General features: G+C 41.7%; 2 protein-coding genes across 2 annotated transcripts; one reads left to right on the top strand and one right to left on the bottom strand.

Annotated features, from left to right (window-relative positions):
* Positions 1-35: 35 nt before the first annotated feature.
* On the bottom strand, positions 36-10,665 carry LOC104949586 (G-protein-signaling modulator 2-like). The gene is made up of 13 exons (XM_010775966.1): positions 10,462-10,665; positions 9,507-9,545; positions 7,292-7,633; positions 4,753-4,974; positions 4,543-4,678; positions 4,061-4,200; positions 3,847-3,970; positions 3,577-3,692; positions 2,313-2,376; positions 1,804-1,992; positions 1,513-1,672; positions 878-1,068; positions 36-772 (listed from the first exon to the last, which is right to left on the bottom strand). Exons 3-13 carry the CDS (start codon positions 7,354-7,356, stop codon positions 593-595), a joined length of 1,587 nt encoding a protein of 528 aa, XP_010774268.1. The 5' UTR covers positions 7,357-7,633; positions 9,507-9,545; positions 10,462-10,665; the 3' UTR covers positions 36-592.
* Positions 10,666-11,113: 448 nt separating this feature from the next.
* On the top strand, positions 11,114-20,635 carry LOC104949579 (uncharacterized). The gene is made up of 22 exons (XM_010775958.1): positions 11,114-11,238; positions 12,322-12,535; positions 12,863-14,064; positions 14,191-14,265; positions 14,367-14,478; positions 15,196-15,344; positions 15,424-15,483; positions 15,569-15,702; positions 15,801-15,993; positions 16,369-16,535; positions 16,810-16,986; positions 17,185-17,344; positions 17,433-17,527; positions 17,601-17,791; positions 17,884-17,998; positions 18,144-18,317; positions 18,956-19,053; positions 19,129-19,275; positions 19,381-19,446; positions 19,723-19,831; positions 19,949-20,108; positions 20,270-20,635. Exons 2-22 carry the CDS (start codon positions 12,337-12,339, stop codon positions 20,462-20,464), a joined length of 3,978 nt encoding a protein of 1,325 aa, XP_010774260.1. The 5' UTR covers positions 11,114-11,238; positions 12,322-12,336; the 3' UTR covers positions 20,465-20,635.
* Positions 20,636-22,104: the final 1,469 nt, after the last annotated feature.

Genomic DNA, 22,104 nt, shown 5'->3' with positions numbered 1-22,104 from the left:
AACAGTTCATTAAAAGAAAAGTCAAAACAAGATAACTACATGGAAGAGGCTTTATTCCTCTGGCCAAGTACAAACAAACAAAGGGCTGCACAGGGGTTCAATTCATTATTTTATCATACAGTTTGCTTAAAAATACTATTTTATTATTCTGACCGTGGTAACTTTTAGGCCTCCCTTTAAAAAAAGCAAAATACATGGAAAGAGTGCTGCTCCTCCCTGACTCAGAAACCACTTTGAGAAAACCACATTTTTTCATGGTGGTAGGACGGCAGTTAACAAAAAAATCGTAACAATCATAAAAGTACAATAAATACAGACACAACTGTAGAAGTGTATTTAAAAATACACATAGGGTGAAATGAAATTTGTACAAAAGGATAAAAAAACAACACTTTTGTCCCTGATGCTACGGAGAGTGCGAAACAAGTCCTTTCTTTACATACTTTGTACTAAATAGAATTCTGACAGTGCTTTGTTTTGTCCAAAAGGACTGAAGATATAAGGCTACTTGTGAGGGACCACCTGCTGGTCTTTCATAATGCTGTCCACACCTTCATGAGATGAAAACAGACAGAGACCCCCCCCCCTGGGTTTAGGAGTTGGTGTTCGGCCTGGCTGTAGTATTCGCTGCAGACGGGAGGGCGACTCGCTGCTCGTCCATCCGTTTGGCCTGAGAGCGCATGATGAGGCTGAAGAAGTCCTCGTCAGGTACAGTCGGACCTCTGATTGGAGGAGGGGGAGCGGTACAGCGCTGGTCATCCAAACGGGACCCCTGATAGCACGGAAAAGAGTGTTTTGGAAGCACATTATCATTTATTTTGTGTTCAATGTACAGTAAAATCAAAACTGTAGCTCTATATTTGGTCAGATCAGGTACCTGGCACTTGACGAGCATATCGAAGAAGTCGTCGTCAGGCTCGGCGTTGTCAGCGTTGGCCATCAGGTGGCTGAGCACCGCTTGGTTGCTGTTTTGATGGAGCCTGAGGCCGGGCAGGCTCCCCCCCGCAGCTGACGGCCCCTCTAACCGCCGGCCCTGTGTGCCTGAGACGTTGGCGGACTCTGATACAGCTGCAGAGTGGGAGAGACATTTTGAAATGACAATAGATAAAAAGGGAGACGCGTTTCGGCAATCAGATGATTTTTAAGTCAAAAGTGAGGCAAGAATCTGCAGGTTTGATACGTGTTACAGAGGAGTTACTAATTAACATACTGTGATACTGTAAGTCAGTCGCTATATATTGCAGTTCTTAAAACGTAACACACCAAAAATCTGAGCAAAATAAGTTGAATCCGAACAGTTGAATCCGAACAGTGGGATCTGCATTTGCATTTATCGCCATAACACTGATTACCCCATTAAAAACATACTTTTATAAGGCTCATGTATTTACAAATTAAATAAAGTATTGACGGAGTAAACTACTTATTAAAAAAGGATAATACATAACCAACAGAAGATACTCTTGATATTTTCTTACACCATTACTATTGAGTGTGGATGCATGGACTCACATTTCCTGATGACTGTGGGAGGCAACTCTGGGCCGCTGCTTAGCGATAACCGGCTGCCCTTATCCTGGATTGAACAGCGTTGGTCATCCATGCGGTTGCTCTGGAAACGGCTCAGCAGGTCGAAGAAGCCCTCGTCTCCCAGCATGTCAGGACTGAGTCTCTGATGGAGCGCAGAAACAGGAACATGAAACACAGCTGAAGGGAACTGGCCTTCTGATGACAGCTGTGGGATACTGACTGAGATCTAGGCATTTGTGTGGTTATCAGCTGAGTACACCCTGTGCTCTGTACCTTCTGTGGCCCCTGTGCGGGGGTCTGGCTGCTGTCCAGGGTGTTGCTGGTGTCCTGCAGGACCTTACTGGAGCCACCAGACTTGAACTTCTTCCCACGCAGACGGCTGACGAAGAACAGCTTGGAGGAGCCCTTCGTCATGGAGGGTTTGGACTGTTTGGTCAGGATGTCACTGTTCCACTTCTGTCCCTTCAACACACAGGAATGGATTATTACCACAATGCAGGGGGGGATTTTGGGTAAGACAATAGACTTAGAGAATATCCAATAGATCCTTTATCATCTCCAATAGGCTTGGAGATGATAAAGGATCCAATCACCTGGTCAAACTTGAGATATATCTTGTTTTAGTGGCAAAGCATGAATAAGACAGAGAATCAAATGAGGTGTGTGTGTGTGTGTGTGTGTGTGTGTGTGTGTGTGTGTGTGTGTGTGTGTGTGTGTGTGTGTGTGTGTGTGTGTGTGTGTGTGTGTGTGTGTCAGTCATGTAACAGGAGAGGAGTTCTTACATTCATCTTGTCTGGAGTGAGTTTCATCAGCTCCAGGTTCTCCATGCTGTGTCTTCTGCCCATCCTGGNATCAACCATTTTGACCAATCCACACACACACTCAGTGCCGGCAGCCCTGCTGATTTCTGCTCCCTGGCTGCAGGCTGATAACAGACAGTTGGGATTGGGATCGCGCAAAATTCTCTCTGTAGACCCATTCTCACAGCGTTTATCAACCTATAAACCTTTTTCTTACTCAATATCAAGCCACACTTATTGTTTTTATTTCGGCTGTGACTTTGTGTGTGTTCAGGTTGAGTCTGGCTGTGTATCGCTAAACAAGGAAATCACGGAGGGGGGGGAGCTGCAGCGAGCCGTTTAGTGGAGAAAGTGAATACTGCTGAATACACATACTTTACAGAGATGCTGTATGCGAAACCAATGTGAGTTTGGAAAATTGCGCAGTATTTTTCTATTTTAGTATACCTCAACAATGGAATTATGATCAGTGGAAATGGCCATGACATGTGACCTTTAAGTAATACAAGACAGAATGATATGATGATCTCCGCGCTACAGCTGCTCCGTGCATGCATGCAGTGACATGTAATATCCAAGGATTAGAGACGGTTGGATTCTGCTGTTTTGAGCATTGCAATATATTTATTTTCTACTATGTTATTTATTTANTATTTCCTGGGTGCTGTGTCGTAGGAATGGCCAGTAGCCGGATTGGCCGCAAATGGGCCAATTCGTGGAGCCGTTACGTTACGTCCGCGGAGCCGTTACCGTAACGGCTCCGCGGACGTAACGTAACGGCTCCACGAATTGGCCCATTTGCGGCCAATCCGGCTACTGGCCATTCCTACGACACAGCACCCAGGAAATAAACAATGGACAATGACGTATCTCCAACGAGGCGTTTTGGGGAGGTATTTTCTGTTTTAGAGTTTTACTCGCTTCAGGGTGTACTTTGAGGGTTTTGACTCTGCACACCGTTAACATGAAGAAAAGCCTTAATAACACAAGAGGGGACGGGTAATAACCGGAAAAGCATGACATGTGACCTTTAAGTGGAGTGTTTGTTCAGTGAACCCTTCTGGTTCAACCAAGACTACTGTAGTTTCAACCAAGAAATCTATTCTGCCAACATATGTAAAGGATCTTGTCTGTCGAGTAAAGTATAACAGTTCTTGGAAACTGCCTGCAAAAACATGTATGCATGCATGGCTTGTTATACAGAACATTTTAAAAAATGTATATGAATATGTAGGCTGTGGCTTACTTGTAATGTTCAGCTGCCACTTCAAAATCTCCCAAAAAGATGTAGGCGTTCCCCAGGTTGCAGTACGCCCGTCTCTCTGCAGAGCGGTCGCCAAACTCCTTAGCTATGCGCAACCGCTGTTAAGAGAAAGAGAACAGAAGAGCCACAGAAATATAATTATTATATCTATTAGAATAACTTTCATTGCAAGAGTAGGTTTGCTTTTCAATGTAGTGTAAAGACTGTGCCAATATGCTTTGATAGCAAAGTGGTTTTAGTGTTATACCCCACCTGTTCGTGAGAAGCAACCGCTTGGCGAAAGCTTCCCAACAAGTAGTACGTGTTGCCGAGGTTACCATAGGTTCGACCCTGAGCAGCGCGATCCCCAAGCTCCTTCACTATAGCCAAGTTTGCCCTGAAAATACACAAACAGTCAGATGAAATATGAATGGATAAAAGCAGAAAGACATTGTAGAATTCAAACATCACCAGTACAATCACTTACTCGTAATACTCGGCAGCCTTTCCCAGGGCCTCCATCACCTCCTCTGGGAAGTCTCCCGGCTCCGCTCCACTCCAACAGATACTTTTGCCTTTGGCATGGTAAACATTCCCAAAGTTATACAGAGCTCGCGCCTGACCCACCTAAAACAAATCAAGGGAAAACATGTCAGCGTGGAAGGTAAGTGTGGTCTGAACGCCCGATACACTACAGAATATTTCACTGCATATAGATCATCTCTTATTGGCTTAAAGGTTATAACAACATATTATAGGTCTCAGATATATACAAAACATGTCTCTGAAGTGTTTGGCTCGAAATAGCAAACAGCACATTTTCAGACAGGTTTTTATAAATTAATCAGGACAAAAAGAGAGAGTTTTTTATTGAAACTTTCCGAATCTCTTAACACAAAGGGGTATTTGTTTTGTTTTTTTAATTGTTTTTTGCATAATAGGTGACCTTTAAACATCCTGCTGACCCACCTTATCATTGATGTCTCTGGCTATGTCCAAGTGCCTCTGACAGCAAACCACAGCCTCGTCAAACCGCCCCAACACTTTCAATGTGTTACCAAGGTTTCCGCTGGCTTTGGCTTCTCCAAGCAGGTCACCAATGGTCCTATTCAACACAAATCATGTTAGAGATAGAACATATCGTGATGAGCTGCTGTGGGGTTCTTGTGAGGGTCTAACCTGGTCAGGGTCAGGTCATGCCGGTGGAACTCCAGGGCCTTGGCGTGGTCATGCAGGTGGAAGTAGGCATTGCCCAGCTGGCTGTAGATGGCGCTGAGTACCTGCAGGTCCTCTGTGCCCACCTGGATGGCCGCTTCGAAGAAGGAGACCCCTGCCCTGTAGTCGCCCACCTTACAGAGCCGCTCACCCTCCAACGCCAGCTCCAGACAGGACACCTCCATCCTACAGCAGAGAGGAGCAGAGTCAGTCTGGCTACTATCTGAGCAGCACTGAAGAATCCAAAGACAATGATAAAGGCCCAATAATGAAGAGCTTGTTGGAAAGTAGATCTTCTCTGGCTGAACTCTACAGCCAACTGAATGAACTCCACTTGCCAGCAGGGAACAGAGCGAAAAAAACAAGCTTTTATCTACTTCCTTCCAACTACCGAGAACAATGGCTCGGCCTGGAGTCTGTTTGTTACTGTTTGGTAGATCTCACATTCTTTGGACAGGCCTCAGAAAGTGAAGCGGGTTCCTTTGACAGCCAGTGAAACTAAGAGCAGGTCGGATTGTGAAAGCATATTGATGTTCACCATTTTCCTATTATTAACTTTTGTTCTCAATTAGAAATAGTTTGAAGCTTTGGTTGTTAATTAAATTAAGAAACATTTGCAAACATATTTCCTAAAACAAGTCTGTCCAACTACCTGCGTGCACTGTCTCTGCACTCTCCTGAATCTTCAAAAAGCTGTTTACAGCTTTACAGCTGTGACTACTAACAGTTGTCATGTTCATTATTTGCGCTGATTATATGTTTATTCCCATAAAGATAATTATGGGTTGTGGCTGTAGAGGGGATGGATTGTCAGTGTTGCTAACTTGGGAACTTTCTCTCTTGTTTAGTGACTTTTGTAGTTAGTGCTACTAACTACTACTACTACTACTACTTTTCCAGGTTGTAGTTACAAAATCAATATAAAGAAAGAAGGGTTAGCCAGAGGGGACCACTTAAACAGCTAGGCTTATTGAGTAACAAATGAGGTTAGGCACAGATGAAAGAGACTCATGACAATTGTTTGGGACTTATCTATTTTTAGATCAGGCGGCATATGAGAACAAAGCAAAACATTTTAGTCTGCCGACTTTAGTTTTTCAGGAAACTGTATTGATGGGAAGTGATAGGCTCCAAAGTCAAGTTCTCACTTTATTGAGATTGTTTATCTCACGTTTCCTTGAGTACCCACCCAAGGTTTTGTCTGAAAACTTCCCAAAACCGAGCCAGAAAAACCAACCTATAGACACAATCTAACAGTGGATTTGTCATGTGAAGCAGTATCTATGGTGTGCTATTCAAATAAAAAATAAAACACCGAACAAAGTAGCTTGTTTCATCATTCAGGCTATAATTGGTGAACAAAGCGAAACATGGCGTTATGAATAAGTCAAGTTAACAACATAAGTTTCAAACACTAAAATACTAGCCTACCTGTTGGCTTTTCGGGTCCTAAGACAACAACAACAACAGCGCATGCAGCTTTTGATAGGCATCTAAAAGTCTCCAAAAGAAAAACTTTAAGATTGCAGCTCCTTCTTTTTGTTTGAAGCATGGAGAGAGCAAAACAACTTGTTCTCTGTACTCAAAGAGGTCGTCAAGATTCAGCTCGATGCTCATTTAAGTCTTTAAAAAAAAGTCATCTGACATCATAGAGCTATTTTAGCATCACTCACGCATTGGAAAACTTTCAAGGAAACGCGTGTGATGCCGTCAGAGTATTTACCTTCAATGCATGGCAGCATGGAAACTGCTCCATCAGCATTCTCTCAGCTAATCTGCTTGTCTGTAAAGCGCTCTCTGCTGAGCGGGTCACCTGAGATAATGGCTGTAGTGCGTACCCGGCAGATTATGTCGCTGGTGAGTGTTAAGTAGATTTATTAGACGTGTCAGGTGGAGGCAGACTCTGTTGGGAAGTTTAATGGAATCAAGTAATTATCCATAACAATCAAGAGTAGTTTCCATTGGGAAAACATATCCTCCCACCAAGCAGACACCTACTCTATCCAAATAAATTTGACACACGTGTGGTGAAAAACAAAGCAAGCAATGATGAATTTTTCAAGGCTTATTAAATATTGAAGCATGCGGGAGCAGGACACACCTGCTGCAGAGCTCTTTACCTGTGTATATAGGGACAGCTGGCTTACGCCTGTTTGGGGAAACTGGCCTGCCCTTAGTCAACAATCCCACAGAAAGCTCTGTGACATTACAGTACCTTCCAACTCTATCATTTGGGCTGCAATTCTTTTTTTCATAATACACACCCATCTCTTCCTAAACAAGGTCAAACATAAATAACTACCGTATATGTAACCTGACACATTGTATGTAACAAGGGTTTAAATAATGACAATTATAAAGATATTTTTCTTCTCTAATTACATCTAATCATTTAACTCACAGTCCCTTCTAAAACGAACAAGGGAAAGCAAAATGTAAAGAGAAAAGAGACAGGAAATCTACTCTACAACCATACTTTAGTTGAGATGCGAGAGACTCCTACCTGTAGCGGACATGAAAGGACTGCTCCTCAGATCCCATGCTAACCACTGAGCCACTGGTATCCATTGATGTGCATAATATGAGGGGAAATCCCAGTTTTGCCACAGGAAAAAAATGGTTTTGTTTAAAACCAAGAGCCACCAAAATAAAATAAAAAGTCTTTGGTTGAATAGGATTAGGCAAACCAGACAAAAGGTCACGGAATACGGTCAGGTCTGAGCGTCCCTCTGCTGAGTGTGGACAGGGGGAGGAGACCCCTCTGAGTGTCAGAGTCCTGAGCGCCAGTCCATTCGGCTGCGTTCGCCTACTGTGTGTTTTTGCGTCACTGCACCTCAGCGGCCCTCTGTGAAGAGAACACAAGATGCTGTATGTGAAGCCTCTTTCTGGTCATACGGTGCCATGGCAACGCCAACCAAACAGCAGCGTCCAGAAGCAGGGCAGGCAGAAAGTGAGGGAGCACGGTGGTCAACACCCGGCAAGCTGTGACTCAATTCATCCAGGCTTGGAGATGTGTGTGTTCTAAAGTTGCTGAGAAAGCAATGAACTCCACAGAATGTAATCTATGCAGGCAGAGATGGCAGAAACATATGATATGAGTGTGTAAATGCAATCAAGAGGGAGAAAAGAAAAGCAACCTGCTTGATTCATCAAGAAAATGGTGATTCAATTCAAATTGAAGCTCGGAAAAATGGGAAAACAGAAGATCCTACTGTGCGTATGCAACTTCCACCAAAGGAAAAGACAGTGATAAGCAAGCTACATGGATAAGATAGACCCAAGCAAAGACCAGAGCTAATCATTACCTAATTTCTCCATGAGGTCATATTAGCCACACCCATTTGTCCCCCACATTCAACCAAGGCAGACCAGTTTTGAGCAAACTGGGTTCATTCTTTATGCTAAATAACAGTTAAAACACAACAAAGACATGACAAAAATAGCAGTGTGTTTATTTGAAAACCTTCCAGAGACTGTTAAAACACATGGCACCGGCACATGGCATTGAATTTGATAGTTTTGGCTCTGTATATGAAGGTTCAAGGTTCTTTATTTAGTCAAACGATATGTGACCAGCACTGTGCTGATTTTCTAGCAACTCAACCTGTCCCGCACCACATAATGCATTACTGAATTGCCTTATTGTAATATTACTTCAAAGTAAAAAATGTAATGTACTGTGACTAATCCAGGCCTAGTCCTACTGACTGTACATAAAAGGAGGCCGGTGTTAATAAAGTACTTTTGATTAGGACCTTTGATCTGAAACATGCTTAGTTTGTAGTTTTCTGTATTAAATCAGCACTGAGTTCATACTGAAAGAAGAGAAACATCTTAAAAACAGATGGCAAACAAAACCGAAACAAAAACTGTTTTGACAAATTGCAGAACTTAATCATGCCTTGTTGATGTCAGAATCTCTTGTTGTTCTGGTAAATTCCGCTTCATGAAAAGGCTCCACACAGTGTGAGTGGCGGTGGTAATTCAACACTAAAGCTAGAACTGAGGGGTCTTTTTACAAGGGTTAGCTTGAAGATACATAGATAAGCCTTGTTTGTGAAGAACAAACAACTGTGAATATAAGAGTAGTGTTGTGGCTGCTGAATGCTGATATTGCAAGAAGAGGCTTGTATCTTACCGATGCATTAACTAAACAAAACAGCCTCTGGCAATTCATAGCACATATATATGGAATTGTCTGACATTAAAAAGCTACACAAAATGATCATCTCTTGTCCAGCCTGTTCTTCCTGCTGGTGTGTGAATGTGAAAAGTTATAATACAAACTATGCTTTGTTAGTGTGTGCACTACAGGTTCTTAGACATTATTATAATCACCTATTGATGTGTGCCAGTGTTCGTGCAGCCTTTTCTGCTATTGTATGCCAACTGGGTGTGTTTTAAAGAGACCTGCCAAACTACAGTTAAAGTAAGCATGAACAAGTGTGTGTAACAGGAAGAAAAAGGTCCGTGACTAAAAGGAACATCAAAGGACACAAGAGGTTGTTGACTGACTCTTGAGTCCCAAAGAGGACATGATTTCATCTTAAATACACACAGCAGATAGGACCTATTTGTATTGTGCTTACAGGCCATTGATGCACCAAAATGACTACTGACACATACAGCCCAATCTAAATATGGAAACCCCTTTCAGCATTACACCATGAGCCAGCACCAAAACAATGAAACAGCAACATAAGTACTGGGATACTGACCGGTAAGTCTTCCAAACAGGAACAGGAAATCTGGGAAGCCTGCAAGGAAAAGTGTTGTGACCATGAATAACTGTACACCTAAATATAGTGGTGTTGCAGAACAAAGTATATTGAGAGTATTTTCCCTACATGATTATGGAGACTATGATACATTGAAATCACACTAAATAAGTGGAGATTTACACCCTCAGTTTCCTGTTTTTGGGATACACGAACATGGTATACATAATAACTCAATGAGGGAAGGCCAAATATTAGAAACCCAACTCACAATAAGGCAAATATATTTCAACAGACTCTCAAACTACAGCCTCCAAAATAACCATCCATTTTTAAATCAACACCTTTGTTTTTCAACCAAAAAAATATTTATATATTCCTCGCAGGGCTGTTGCTTTCGTTTTAGTTAAGTTTACATTATAAACTGGCAACTGATTGTACATATGCCAAATACTGGGTGAATACTGGGTGAAGTGTGTATTTTTGTAAAAAGTGTGCATTACTAAACTGGCATAAGATGTAATAGGTTAATGTGACATGATATGACATATGAATGAACGTGGACAAAATTATGCAACACAAATGCAGTTAAACAGTTTGCAATATGCATTGAGTCAGGTTTAAAATACAACATATGTTTATGATTCTTTTAGATATAATCTGGCAGCAAAGAAACAGTAACATTATTGCTTATCCGAATTCCGTAATGATTATTTTTACAGGACAAATAACTGTCAGTATGAGCTTCTACAGACATGTTTTTTTAGCGTTACTCATCAATAAGAGGGTTTGAAGGGAGGATTGTGATAAAACACGATCTTGATGCACTATATTTTGTCTTAAATTTAACACCGGCTTAAAGACTCAACATTGGGCAGTGAATTCACCCCTCTTTAGTTACACTATCACATCCAGCTAGAGATTAGCAAGCTAGCATGTTGGCTGCTCAACTTACGTTAGACGATCCAGTTCGAACAATGGTGAATTATCCTCTTTTTTTCTTTACTTTCTCACAAGAAGAAAAACATAAGGTCGATTTTTTTTTAAACGCAGACGTCTGTTATTTAGTGTCAAACTGTACTATAGTTAGCCTTACACTACATTGTCCTTTAACTTTTGTAAAACTCCGATTTAACTTCGGGCGAGAAAGAAGAAAAGCCTTGTGGCTGTACTGTTTTTGCCGAGTAGCCAATCAGTGGGCGACATTCAAAGATAGCCACGCCCTGAACAACAGTCATTGGACCAATAGATTTGAATAGAAAAGAGGTGACGTATTAATTTTCATTATTTGGCTGACAAGCAAACTTCATCATGTGACAATTAGACACACTTTTTCTCAGTGTAAGCACTAAGCACAAAGGGACACCTGGCCGCTGTCAGGGTGTAGTCAGACACACTAAAAGACTCTCAATAAGTGTCTAAATACATGGTTGTATTGACTTGCTAACGCTAACTAACATCAGTGGTAGTCTTTTTGGTGGTTTCACTATCGTCTCCTAGCAACCACATTGTATGCCTGTGCGCTGCCATCCGGGCTCCAGACGCTCAGCGCTGCCGTGCAGACTTCATTATTAATGATGCCACAGACACTAAACCTTTCGAGAAAGCATATGTCAAGAAAGAAAGACTCAGAAACACTGCAGCTAGTTGTAGGATGATGTCAGGGGAAGGAGCAGCGGCTGTGGATCGGATCAACTAATGGGGCACTGCTGAGAACCAGTTTAAAGGCGGAGTAAGTTACCACATCAACGTAATGTTAGACTGTAAAGATAGCAAATAGCAGAACGGAAACTGAAATGTGTACTTGCTTTTTGACTGTTCAGTGTTAGTGTGTAGCCTATTTGTTGTAATGCCGCACTCAACATGGTGGAACAATTACTGAGTAAATGTACTCAATTAAGCTACTGCAGCGTTAGTAGTCTATTTTAAAGTAGCCTGCAATGTAATTTAATTGAGCTTTTTTATTTTTTGCTCATTTGCACTTATATCCTACTTCAAGGGTGGAGGTCATCTTCACTCCACGACTGTAGTTACTTTGCAAATTCAAATTAATTACAAAAACTGTAGGCTACTAAACAAATAATTATTCTTAATAGTTAGAATAAAAAGACGGTGAACTAACTTACTTGTAAGATTTTGAATCTATGAGTTTTATCTGTGGTTAACAGATTTGCACTTCTTTCATCACTCATAACAACTAATTACATTCACTCAAGAAGCTACAGTACTTACAGTACAGTTTGGATTACTCATACTGCACTTGAATAGGTCTTCTGCTACTTAAAGTACAGTATTTACTATTACAAAATAAATAAATACAAATATGAAATAATGTGCATTTTACTTTATTACATTTATCTGACATATAGTTACTATACTGTACATACAAATATTACAATCAATATTGATATGTATTATTATTTTAGAATATGGATACAAAATAAATACCGGTAACTGCAGCAAAATGCACAAGAGGTACTTTTACTTTTGGTAAATGCTGATAACACTTTTAACTATTATTTAAAATCTAGGACTTTTTCTAGTAATGGAGAATTTTTGTATTTTGGAATTTATTTTAAGTAGTTGACTAACATTTCTTATACTGCTGTTTCACACACACTTTCAACCATAAACATCATTCACACAAACACTGTACTGTAGAAGTCACGCAAACATTTGACCACACAATGCAAAGTGTGTTAAATAATTGACGGATTAGCACATTTTGATCCAATGTTGTCACTTAACAAGTTGCGTTGCTAAGTGATAAAAACAGGTGCTCCATCCTCCTTCCTTACCCCCTGCCTTGACACAGGTGAAAACAGTGTCCATGGAGGGAGAGGAATCAGATGAGGATGTTCAGGGAGAGGACCTGCCCACTGTTCTCTGGGAGAGGTGCATTCAGCAGAGCATCTTTGTTGATCTCAGTGAGGATGAAAGTCTCCACCTCAGTGATTTGGAGAGTTCTTTAGCCTTACATCTGTGGGAGGCAGAGTCTGCAGCCTCAGAGTCCAGCATCCATCTCAGTGGTGAGTCCTGGAGTCACCTCTATTTATTTTTTTGTTTTTTGGTTGGATGTTAACCTGTCTGTTTTCATCTATCCTGAACTATACATCAATATACTTTCTGAAAAACTCTATAAACTTTTAGCAAAGTTTGCATTAATAAAATAGTTGTTCTCTCAGATTCAGAACAGGTTCCTAATATATATATGTTGTAATGACAAAATATTCACATATAGAGCTTTCATTAAAACGTGAAATGTCATATGTCCACAAAGTGAATTCAATGGCTTAAAGGAATCCATGCAACCCTCTATTTTGGTATTTATGTAGTTGTTGTTCTTTAACTTACAGAGAGCACAGAGCTGTCACCCTTGGACGTAACCTCCTCAGAGTCCAGTTCTGTTAGCAGTCAGAGTAAGAGGGTTGTAGAGAGCAAGACCAAGAGCAGCATATTGCATGTGTCTGCCCAAAAACCGAACACCGTGCAAGATGAGCAGCCATTAAAGCATGAAGAACCAGGACAAGATACCAGTGACGAGGATCAGGATGACTTACCTTATGATGGTGACCTCGGAAGCCTCTATTTCAACCAAACGGCTACCTCTGAGGTTGATATGAGCTCTGACGGAAGAGATACATTTCATTCAAGTCCTGATGTTCCTGGTGTGCTTGAATGTAATACAAGAGATAGAGAGGAAATCATTGAAGGCTTGGTTTCTATTGGGCATAACTCTGAGAAACAAGAAACGTTGTCGCAAGTGGATGCCAATACTGAACGGGAAATCCGTGTGGATGCTTCCAAGTCATTGAAGGTTGCCCCCCCATGTCCTTGTCCTTCAGATATGAGCGAGCTGTTGCTGCAACATTTCTCCCAGGAGGAGTTATTGCGGTCAGGTAGGCTGATCGAGGCGGAGACCCTGCCAGAGGTGTCTCTGCTGGAGAGCGTGGAAGACACTTTGTTTAGCTGGCGTCCAACACATAACAGCACAGTAATTAAGAGTAACCACTCAGAGAGCCCTGCTTGTAGTTCCAAGACCAATCAGAGCTTCTGTTCGGACATGAGGAATGAGAAGACTGCATCAAAAAATTCAAGTTTAGAGGAAAAAGCAGAAAGTGAAATTGATAATGTCCCCTCTGCTGCTTCTGACAGTATAATATCTTGCTCTCCAAGTATAAACTCAGAACAGGGCAGTGGGGATACAAGTGATGTAGATCTAGAGAATCAGGAAAAGGTAGAGGATGATCTGGTTCAGAGAGGCCCACTTGTGCGCACCAGGTCCTTCAGCGACATCAAGTATGGCCAAGGCAAGGTCCATTACCCACTCCCTGACTTCTCCAAGGTAGCCTCAAAGGTAAAAATCCCCAAAGCTCCGAGTGGACCTGTCAAACCTGTTCCTCAGAGTCCCAGCACCATGCACAGAGCCCAATCCTCTCCAGGGATGTTAGATTTGATCAACAGAGTCATGGAAGATTCAATCCAGCCATCTGAGAAGCCCTATGTCTTCAAAGACGAGGACAAACAGACTGCTCCAGCACTGGTGCATCACCTGCAGGTAGAAACATTCAGGATGTAGTCTGCCTTTGGTGAAGTTTGCTTGTATTCTCTCAAAAATGTGCACACAAATAATTCTGTTCATATTCCTTGGGATTAACATTTGAATATTTCCATATGTCTTTAGGCTGAATATGACAAACTACTTACCAAGTATGCTGAAGCAGAGAACCTTATAGATCAAATGAGAATAGGAACCAATGTAAGTAAAAAGTTGGTGCATTTTTGACTGACCCATATCATGTATGTGCAAGAAATCATTTACAGTTTCAGTAACTTTACGTTTATGGATCTCTTTAACAGGTTCAGCCCTCCTCAGAGGTGATGCTTTATTTAGAGTGTGAAGATGATCATCAAGGAAACTTAGTTGAGGGACGCCATGTTGGATCTTCGCCTCCTCGCCTTCCCACGTCAGGTACGTCTCAGTTTCGACATCTGATATTATGACAGGACAGCATTATGCAGTGAAGCGTGCAGCTGGTTTCCATAGTGATAAATGAGGTCAGATGACACTTTTCTAGTTGCACAGACCTCTTTACTTTGCTGATGGAGCACTTCAATAAAGTGGAAAACAATGGCTGTTAACTCAACAACTTAACACCTAACTGAAATATATCTATGTCACATTTTTAAATCACAACTCGTAGCTGTATGATTCATGTTTAATTTGTATTTATTTTTTATAGTTTACCAAAATTAACTAATTCGAGCACACTGATTAAATATTAGCTTATGTTCTCCATCATTTACACTGATGAGGTAAATACAAAATAAAACATTTATAAAAAAAGTGAGTCCCCTTATCTGTAATCTAAAGATTAAATGTTATAAAGGAAGGTGTAGGCTTATATGTATTGTCCCAGAGGGGAACATTGTTTTCGACCCAGTGCTTCTGTTGCTCTTCCTAAAAAAAACAAAAAAAAAACATCTGACAACATAAAAAGTTGACATTGACAGCAATGCTTAAACAATAACCTGTGAGTGCAAAATGTACAGTATATATTAATATGCTGTTTTGCCAAGCGTCCTTGGGTTTCATGAAAGGCACTATATCAATCAAATGTATTACTATTATTATTATTATTATTATTATTATTCAGTGTGTTTCAATCTAGCCTTGCTTTGAATTAAGAACATTTAGGTGAGAAAGGAGAAACAACCCCCCAGAGCAACACCACAGTGGTGACCGCCGCTTCCCCCAGCCAGCCTGACGAGGGTCCCAGTGATGGGGAAATAATGACTGCAGAGCTGACAGACATCATCAGCCAGTTCATGCAGAATGTAAGTCTGAAGATGAGTCAGGATATTACTAAGTTGCCATAAAATGCACTCAACCATTTATCAACATTCTTCTATTTAGGTGGAAGAATTCAAATTGAGTGTGAGCAAAATGTCAATGAGCACGGCAGAACAACAAATGGTTAGTATTGTTCCTTTAAAGTTTTCTGGATATGTGATGTACAGAATATGGTGATGAATAAAATATAAATCGTGTCCATTGTCAGATGTTGAGGAGCATGATGGAGGCTCAGGACCAACTGGAGAGAAAATACATCAGTAGGAAGGAAGAGCACCGAGCTCTGGAGATGCAAAACTACATGGGCCTGTGTAGGAACGTTGGCACATTTGACCCAAACAGGTTAAAACCACACAACCATCGCACCACTGTGAAAGTGTCAGTATCATGTGTTTGCATCCATTCACGAAATGTGTATGTGTGTGCTAAAACATGTGCAGGTTGGTGGAGGGAGACATTTTCAGGATAGGGATGCACCTTGAGGACATAAAGGAGATGATAGATAAAAACGTGTGTGAGCAGATATCTCCACCCCACTCGTCCTCCACTCCCACACACATGAAGGAGATGCTGCATGTGAAGCCCACTCCTCTCTGCATGCCCACACCCTCACCTCCACCATCCCTGCATGAGGTAACCAACTCACAGACACATTCACTGACCATGAAACCTCAGTCCACCACTCAGTCCAAATATTTAAATAATTATTAGACAGATCATTTTTGGCCTTGTTTGAAATGTCACGCCACAAAGCTTGGTGATGTTTTCATAAATAAACAGATAAACAGACACATTTATTTATTTGTATTATTGATATGTGAAATGATAGATTTTAAATGCAAAATTTGGATAAGTTCTGACTATTTAAAAACAAAAACATGAATGTTAAAAGGAATTGGAAATAGTGACATTTAACAATATATACAATATGTGTAAAATATGTAAAAAAAAAAAAAATGAAGAATCATTGACACTTTTCTAAATTATTCTAACTGCAAATTGTTTTAGAGGCCAAGTGCACGTTTTTCTGCTGAGGTGTATAAGACGGAGGATGAGGAAGAAAAAGAGGAGGAAGTGGAGGAGGCCAGTGAAGTCCATGAAGATGTGTTACAACAAAGCAGTGAACTCATAACAACGGACATTTTACTGAAAAATAACACCTACTCCCATTCAAGGTAGGCCTACTTGTTAACATTTTTGAAACAATCGAAAAATATATGAATAATGTAGTGTGCAGAAAAACCCTAGTTTAGGATGCTATATAAAATATCCCACTGTGCATGTTTCACTGTTAGAATTGTTCCTTGCCATTGATGTTTTGAGAGGTTCTTGCATCTGTGTTTGTGCTCAACAATAACAGGCACGTTCTCAGCCTTCCTGTGGGCAGATAGTGTTTCAGGTGCAGTGTTGGTGTTAGGTTCCACACAGTGTTTATGTCTCTGTGTGCAGGTTCTCCTCTCTGTCCTGCATCAGGAGCTCACTGGGCTCTCTGGAGGGACTGGAAGGACAGACAGCTGAAGAAGAGAGAGGCTCTGTCTCGTCAGAGGCGTCTGATCACAGTAACATCTTAGCATACTTGAGTGAAAGTAGCTCATCTTCAAGACTGAGGCATTGGACACCCCACAGGTAAGTGTACCTGACAATATAGAAGTAGAAGAGCTAACTGTTACCCCTTGCATGGCTAATACAAGTAATCCGTCTTGTAATTGCTTCAATGTGTAAGTGAGCTAACCTCACATGTATTTAAACTTTTAAACAACAAAACTCTCACCCTCCTCTCTCCCTGCTCCACAGTCTCACTAAATATCTCACTTGTTGTTGCAGTAGTAGCACCCCGGATAGTGTCCTGAACCAGGCAGGTGAATGTGATCTGGGCGAGAGTGTTAGTCTGGCTGTGGAGATCTCCTCTTCCTTCGATGCACCCAGACCCTCAGATAGCCTCAGTCCCTCAGAGCCGCCCCTCAACACCTCTTCTGTATCACAGGTCAGTCACAGGATGTTTAAGTTAAAGTGACGTGGAGGATGCACTGGCTTCTTTATTTTGACTGATGTGTGTTTTTTCTGGGATGCAGAGGATTGTGAGTCCAGAGACAGACAGTGGATTTGAGAGCTCATACTTAAATCAATCCACCTCCGGACCATTTCAGCAGAATCTGCTCACAGAAAGGTACAAGTATTTATTAAAATGATCCACAGGCATTATGTACATACCAATAACAGTTTGATCCTCCCATCTACAGTGTGCAGTCCCAGAATGATGGTTTAAGTAGCTCCACCAGTGAGGGCTCCTGCTCCAATGTGCAGACAGCCATTCACCCTGTCCCCCAGCGGTGGGCCAGCCCCCACCCCTCTGTCCAGACACAGTCCTGTGGTGCAGCAGTGGAGCGCTGGGTGGAGAGCACCACCAAGGAGCCTTCAGTCAGGCTGCAAGGTGAGCAAATCTGCCTGAAGGAAGAAGATCTGCTTTTATTTTATCTGGTCAATAAAGAAATGATTAACTCTTTTCAACCACTGACCGAACAGAGTTTGAAAGCAGCCTCTCTGCCCAGCTCCATCACCAAGTATCTGAACCAGCACTGAGCATCACCATGGATACGGAGGAGAGAGGCAGCCCGCTGGACTCGTGCTCCTGCAACAGGTCAGTATGTTAAAAGAGACAAAAAGTAGTTAAAACACACAATGAAGTAAATCACATAGTACAAATCTGATACAAGTCTTAATCTTCACACTGCCTGTTTTCATAGTGGACGTCTGCACATCTCTGTGTGTTTTCATGTGCTTAGCGAGGCTATCCTGGTCTTGCAGTCAGAGGTATCCCGGCTGAAGAAAGAACTGAACGAGGGCTTGGTCCAGCTGCCTCATCTGGCACAGAAGATGGACTATCTCACCTCCAAATACAGGCAGGAGCACAAGTCTAAAACCAGACCCCGGACCCACCACAGACCAGCATGCAACAGGTGAGGAGCGGGTCCTTCGATTGGAACAGAAGGATAATGGGCAATGTTAGGGTGTGTTTATTAGACCCTCCAGAAAAACGCGGGCAAAAATCCTTGATTATGCTCCAACACACAGTTGCACGGGGTGCAGAATAGTTTCCCCCCACTTTTTGCCCGGTCTTTAGTAGAAATATTCGTCGGTAAATGAGATGGATTAGATTTTTTCATCTTGGTGTTTTCTCTATCGTGTGAGCTCCACACGTTCACTCTATACAGTGTTGTTTACATTCTGTGATGCGCGAGCTGATGACGTCACGTCAAGACGAGTTAACTTTTTTTTCTTCTCAACTTTGTGTGGAAAAATGCGGGGATTATGCGGCCTTTTGATAAATATGCGGCCTTTAAAAATCTGCGCCATTTTGCTGATTATGCGGTAAATTCTGCGATCGCAGAATCGCGTTTTTCTGGAGGGCCTAGTTGATGTAACATTTAGTTGTATTTTACCTTCAATATTTATTATGTAATAATCAGATAACCACAAATAAAAAGCTTCCATGAGATAAATAGATACTGCACAATAGATGCAATTCCAGAATATTCCTTTTAGACAGCTGATGAGACATGGTGATCCTTTTTATTCTTACCTTTGTTGTGTGAAGGCCACAGAGTAACACACAAACTGTGTGCGATCTCAGTTCCAGTGAGGCGAGGATAGAGGACTGGATCTCTTCAGACATGGAACCATGCAAGAGCAAAGGTACTCTTCTACCAGTTCACACTAATAAGCAAATTGGAGCAAAACACTCCATGTCTGTAATCATTTGCTCTCCAGGTACAGACAGTGGTGGTGACACATCTGGCTCTGAGATGATGTTACAGCTGCAGAGCTCACCTGTAGAGGGCAGGAGAGGAAGCAGCAGTGTGCGATCTGCACCTGAGACTCAATGTAAGCTACATGAGGCGCTGCAATCCAACAGAGGTCAGGGCCACACGTTTTTTGACAGTTCAGGACATCATTCATTTGCTTCTGAATTTCATTTGATGTACATAGAAAGGATAATGAATCTAATAGTGTGTCCTTCAGGGTCAGAGGGAAAGGACTCTCGTCTGACCAGCTCCCCTTTAAAAGGAGGCAAGCAGAGAACACAAAGTAAGTTATTTTATGACCTTATGATTATAACGTCAACAGTTTGTTGTCATTGTGATTATTTAATGAAACAGTATGTGTTGTCTTAAATATGACAGATTTCAATTTAATTTTTCCAAAATAAACTAATTGGCATATACTAAAAATCACAATATCAACAGTGTCCAACAGGGCAGAGATAAAACACAATCCCCAACTTCAAATAAAAAATCATACAATATGCAGTATTGAGTTTGCTTGGAATACATACCGTAGCGCTTTTCATGTCTCTGCTGTTAGCTGCCATCATGGAGAGTTTTTACTCCAAGGGGAGGACGTCTCTTTTCTCCTCTCTTCAGAAGCCTCTTCTCCAGGTCAGCTACGGCTCCTGCAGCAGCCTGCCTGCAAGGTGAGCAAGTGACACAAACACAACTCTAACCGCAAGCAGACAGATATTTATCAGAGGTTTCCCACATAAACACATTCAATGATATCATTCTCTCTTGCATTCTGTCCTCAAACTCAGCTATAAAGTGAGGGAGCCTCCGCTGCACGTCCACAGAAAGCGCTCCACCCAGTCAGACACCGCCCTCCTGCCCAGTGATGTGTACTTCCAGAGGACACCGTCCCCAGCAGCAGTGTCCTCAAAGACTATCAGCAGGACAGGCAGACGCAGAGGGAGCAAGGTGAGACATCCCACCTCTACACATGCATGGCTGCTGACTATTCTGTCACACATCCTGTCTGTATACAGGAACATCTGCTGTGTTCCTCGACAAGAAAAGCAAACAATTTGTCATTGTTGTGAGTTTTAGTCCATGCTCAGCTCATGGAGACTTGTTTTTAGGAGGAAGAAATGAGCAGGACTCTGGACAAGGCTATAGAGGTGGCCCGCAGCATGAAGAGGACCACCGACCGCCTGGCCAAGAGGCTGTCAGCTGACCTGGCAGAGGCTCATCTCCACAGTAAACTGCACAAGCAGCCACGAGGGGGCAGGAAGCATCGCCACAACAAGAAGAGTTCAGATCAGTTTACTCTGTAATCATCAATCTGTACTGTGTGTCTTCGTGGAAAATGTATTGTTGGATAATAAGTTATTTAAAGATGTGTTTGTGTTAAGTTATTGTTTTTTTTACATGATTGTATGTTTGTTTATTTCTAATTTAATTGGAAGTCTGAAATCACACTGCAAAAATAAAAAATGTAAACCTTTGTAGAGTGCACTTCTATTTATGAATTGCATTTTATGTTAAACATGTTTACATTGTTATTACATGCCTCAATGCCACTTCATTATTTTTAAGGAAAAGCAAACAGCATCTCATTTATTTTCACACCGGGAAAAAAACAATGTCCAACACAAGACGACTGATATGATGCAAATGTGACCTCTAGTAAGGGCCCAAAATCGGACAAACAGCAGAAGAAGCAATAAACATAAACCCTGTTTTTTTATAATCCGTTTTTTTTCTCAGTTCTATTTCACCTGCTTCAGAACTATTAGATATCCAGTCCAGCCAAGCTGCCAAAGGATTAGGACATCCATTTAACAGTCGTTATTTCAGATGAGTGTCCTTATAGCTGCTATGCTGATGTGACACCTCAACGCGCTGGCCTGTGGGTGCTGCTGACACAGTGTCTGCTTACTGAGTTTCTGTCGGAGGGCTTTGTCGTCTCACAGCCTGCTGGTGCCGGGCTGACTTCAGTTTTTGTTTGCGGGTGTCTAGTTTCCCTGTTGTTCTGAGGGGGGTATCAGGGAAAAAGATGTGTCCAAACAACATTCCTGACCTGCTCTGTCTGATTGTTTAAAGTACAGGTGATATTCTCAGTGTTCACTAACCTGAAGGCCACCAGCAGGGCAGAGTAGTCACAGTGAGGGAAGCGTGACCAGGGCAGTCTGATATTTAGACACAAATACACAGCAGGAAGTGTGAGACAGCACCAGGTCACTGTCTGGATCATGGATTTTAGTGCGGTTTATCTCATGTTGAATGTGTAATAACCCATTTTTAATGTACACAAAAGCTGCAAATATTATTTTTTTACGTTGATTAAATAAATCGCCTATTTTAATGGTTGATTAGTCAGTTTGAGTTTTGGAAAAAAAAGCTTTTTAAATATGAAGAGATTATTGTTTCTTTACTCTATGACGGTTAACTGAATATCTTTGAGGTGTGGACAAAATAAGACATTTGATGCCATTTTATGTTAAAGGTCATGGCCATTTCTACTGATCATAATTCCATTGTTGAGGTCTACTAGAGTAGATTTATATTGTGCAATTTTCCAAACTCACATTGTGAATGACCATCTTTGTTAATATAATGACCAACTTGATTGCGTATATTTCTATGTTATATTGTTGATCTCTTAACTACTATGTTTTATACATCTGAGTAGGTCTTTTTTCTCACTCCGGCTCGACTCTCGTATCACCTCCGGAGTGTCCCTCCCCCCCGCCCCGTCCTCGAGGTTGTTCGACAAATCCTGTCTCTCACTTATGTGATGATATGTCTCTACGCNCCCCCCCCCCTCCCTGTGAGCCCACTATGCTCTCAGCTCGCCCACTCTGTTCTGATGAGTCTACCACTATGGTCTACCACCGTTACAGCGGAACATCAGTGATTATGTGTTACAATGGCGTTAGCAACCAGAAAAATGACACCAGTAAGGACAAACAGA

Source organism: Notothenia coriiceps, unplaced genomic scaffold (assembly GCF_000735185.1).
Source record: "Notothenia coriiceps isolate Sejong01 unplaced genomic scaffold, NC01 NC01_scaffold00016529, whole genome shotgun sequence".
Lineage (NCBI taxonomy): Eukaryota > Metazoa > Chordata > Actinopteri > Perciformes > Nototheniidae > Notothenia > Notothenia coriiceps.
Note: the sequence above shows the minus strand (reverse complement) of the source record. Positions and strands in the feature narration are given on the sequence as shown.

Excerpts from the sequence above, each read along its gene's own strand:
- LOC104949579 (XM_010775958.1), top strand. The coding sequence starts at position 12,337 with ATGGAGGGAGAGGAATCAGATGAGGATGTTCAGGGAGAGGACCTGCCC. Across the intron at positions 17,345-17,432 it reads ACACCTCTTCTGTATCACAG|AGGATTGTGAGTCCAGAGAC; the intron begins GTCAGTCACAGG and ends TCTGGGATGCAG. Across the intron at positions 20,109-20,269 it reads GCAGACGCAGAGGGAGCAAG|GAGGAAGAAATGAGCAGGAC; the intron begins GTGAGACATCCC and ends ACTTGTTTTTAG.
- LOC104949586 (XM_010775966.1), bottom strand. The coding sequence starts at position 7,356 with ATGGATACCAGTGGCTCAGTGGTTAGCATGGGATCTGAGGAGCAGTCC. Across the intron at positions 3,971-4,060 it reads AAGGCTGCCGAGTATTACGA|GGCAAACTTGGCTATAGTGA; the intron begins GTAAGTGATTGT and ends GTGTATTTTCAG. Across the intron at positions 1,993-2,312 it reads TCACTCCAGACAAGATGAAT|GGACAGAAGTGGAACAGTGA; the intron begins GTAAGAACTCCT and ends TGTGTGTTGAAG.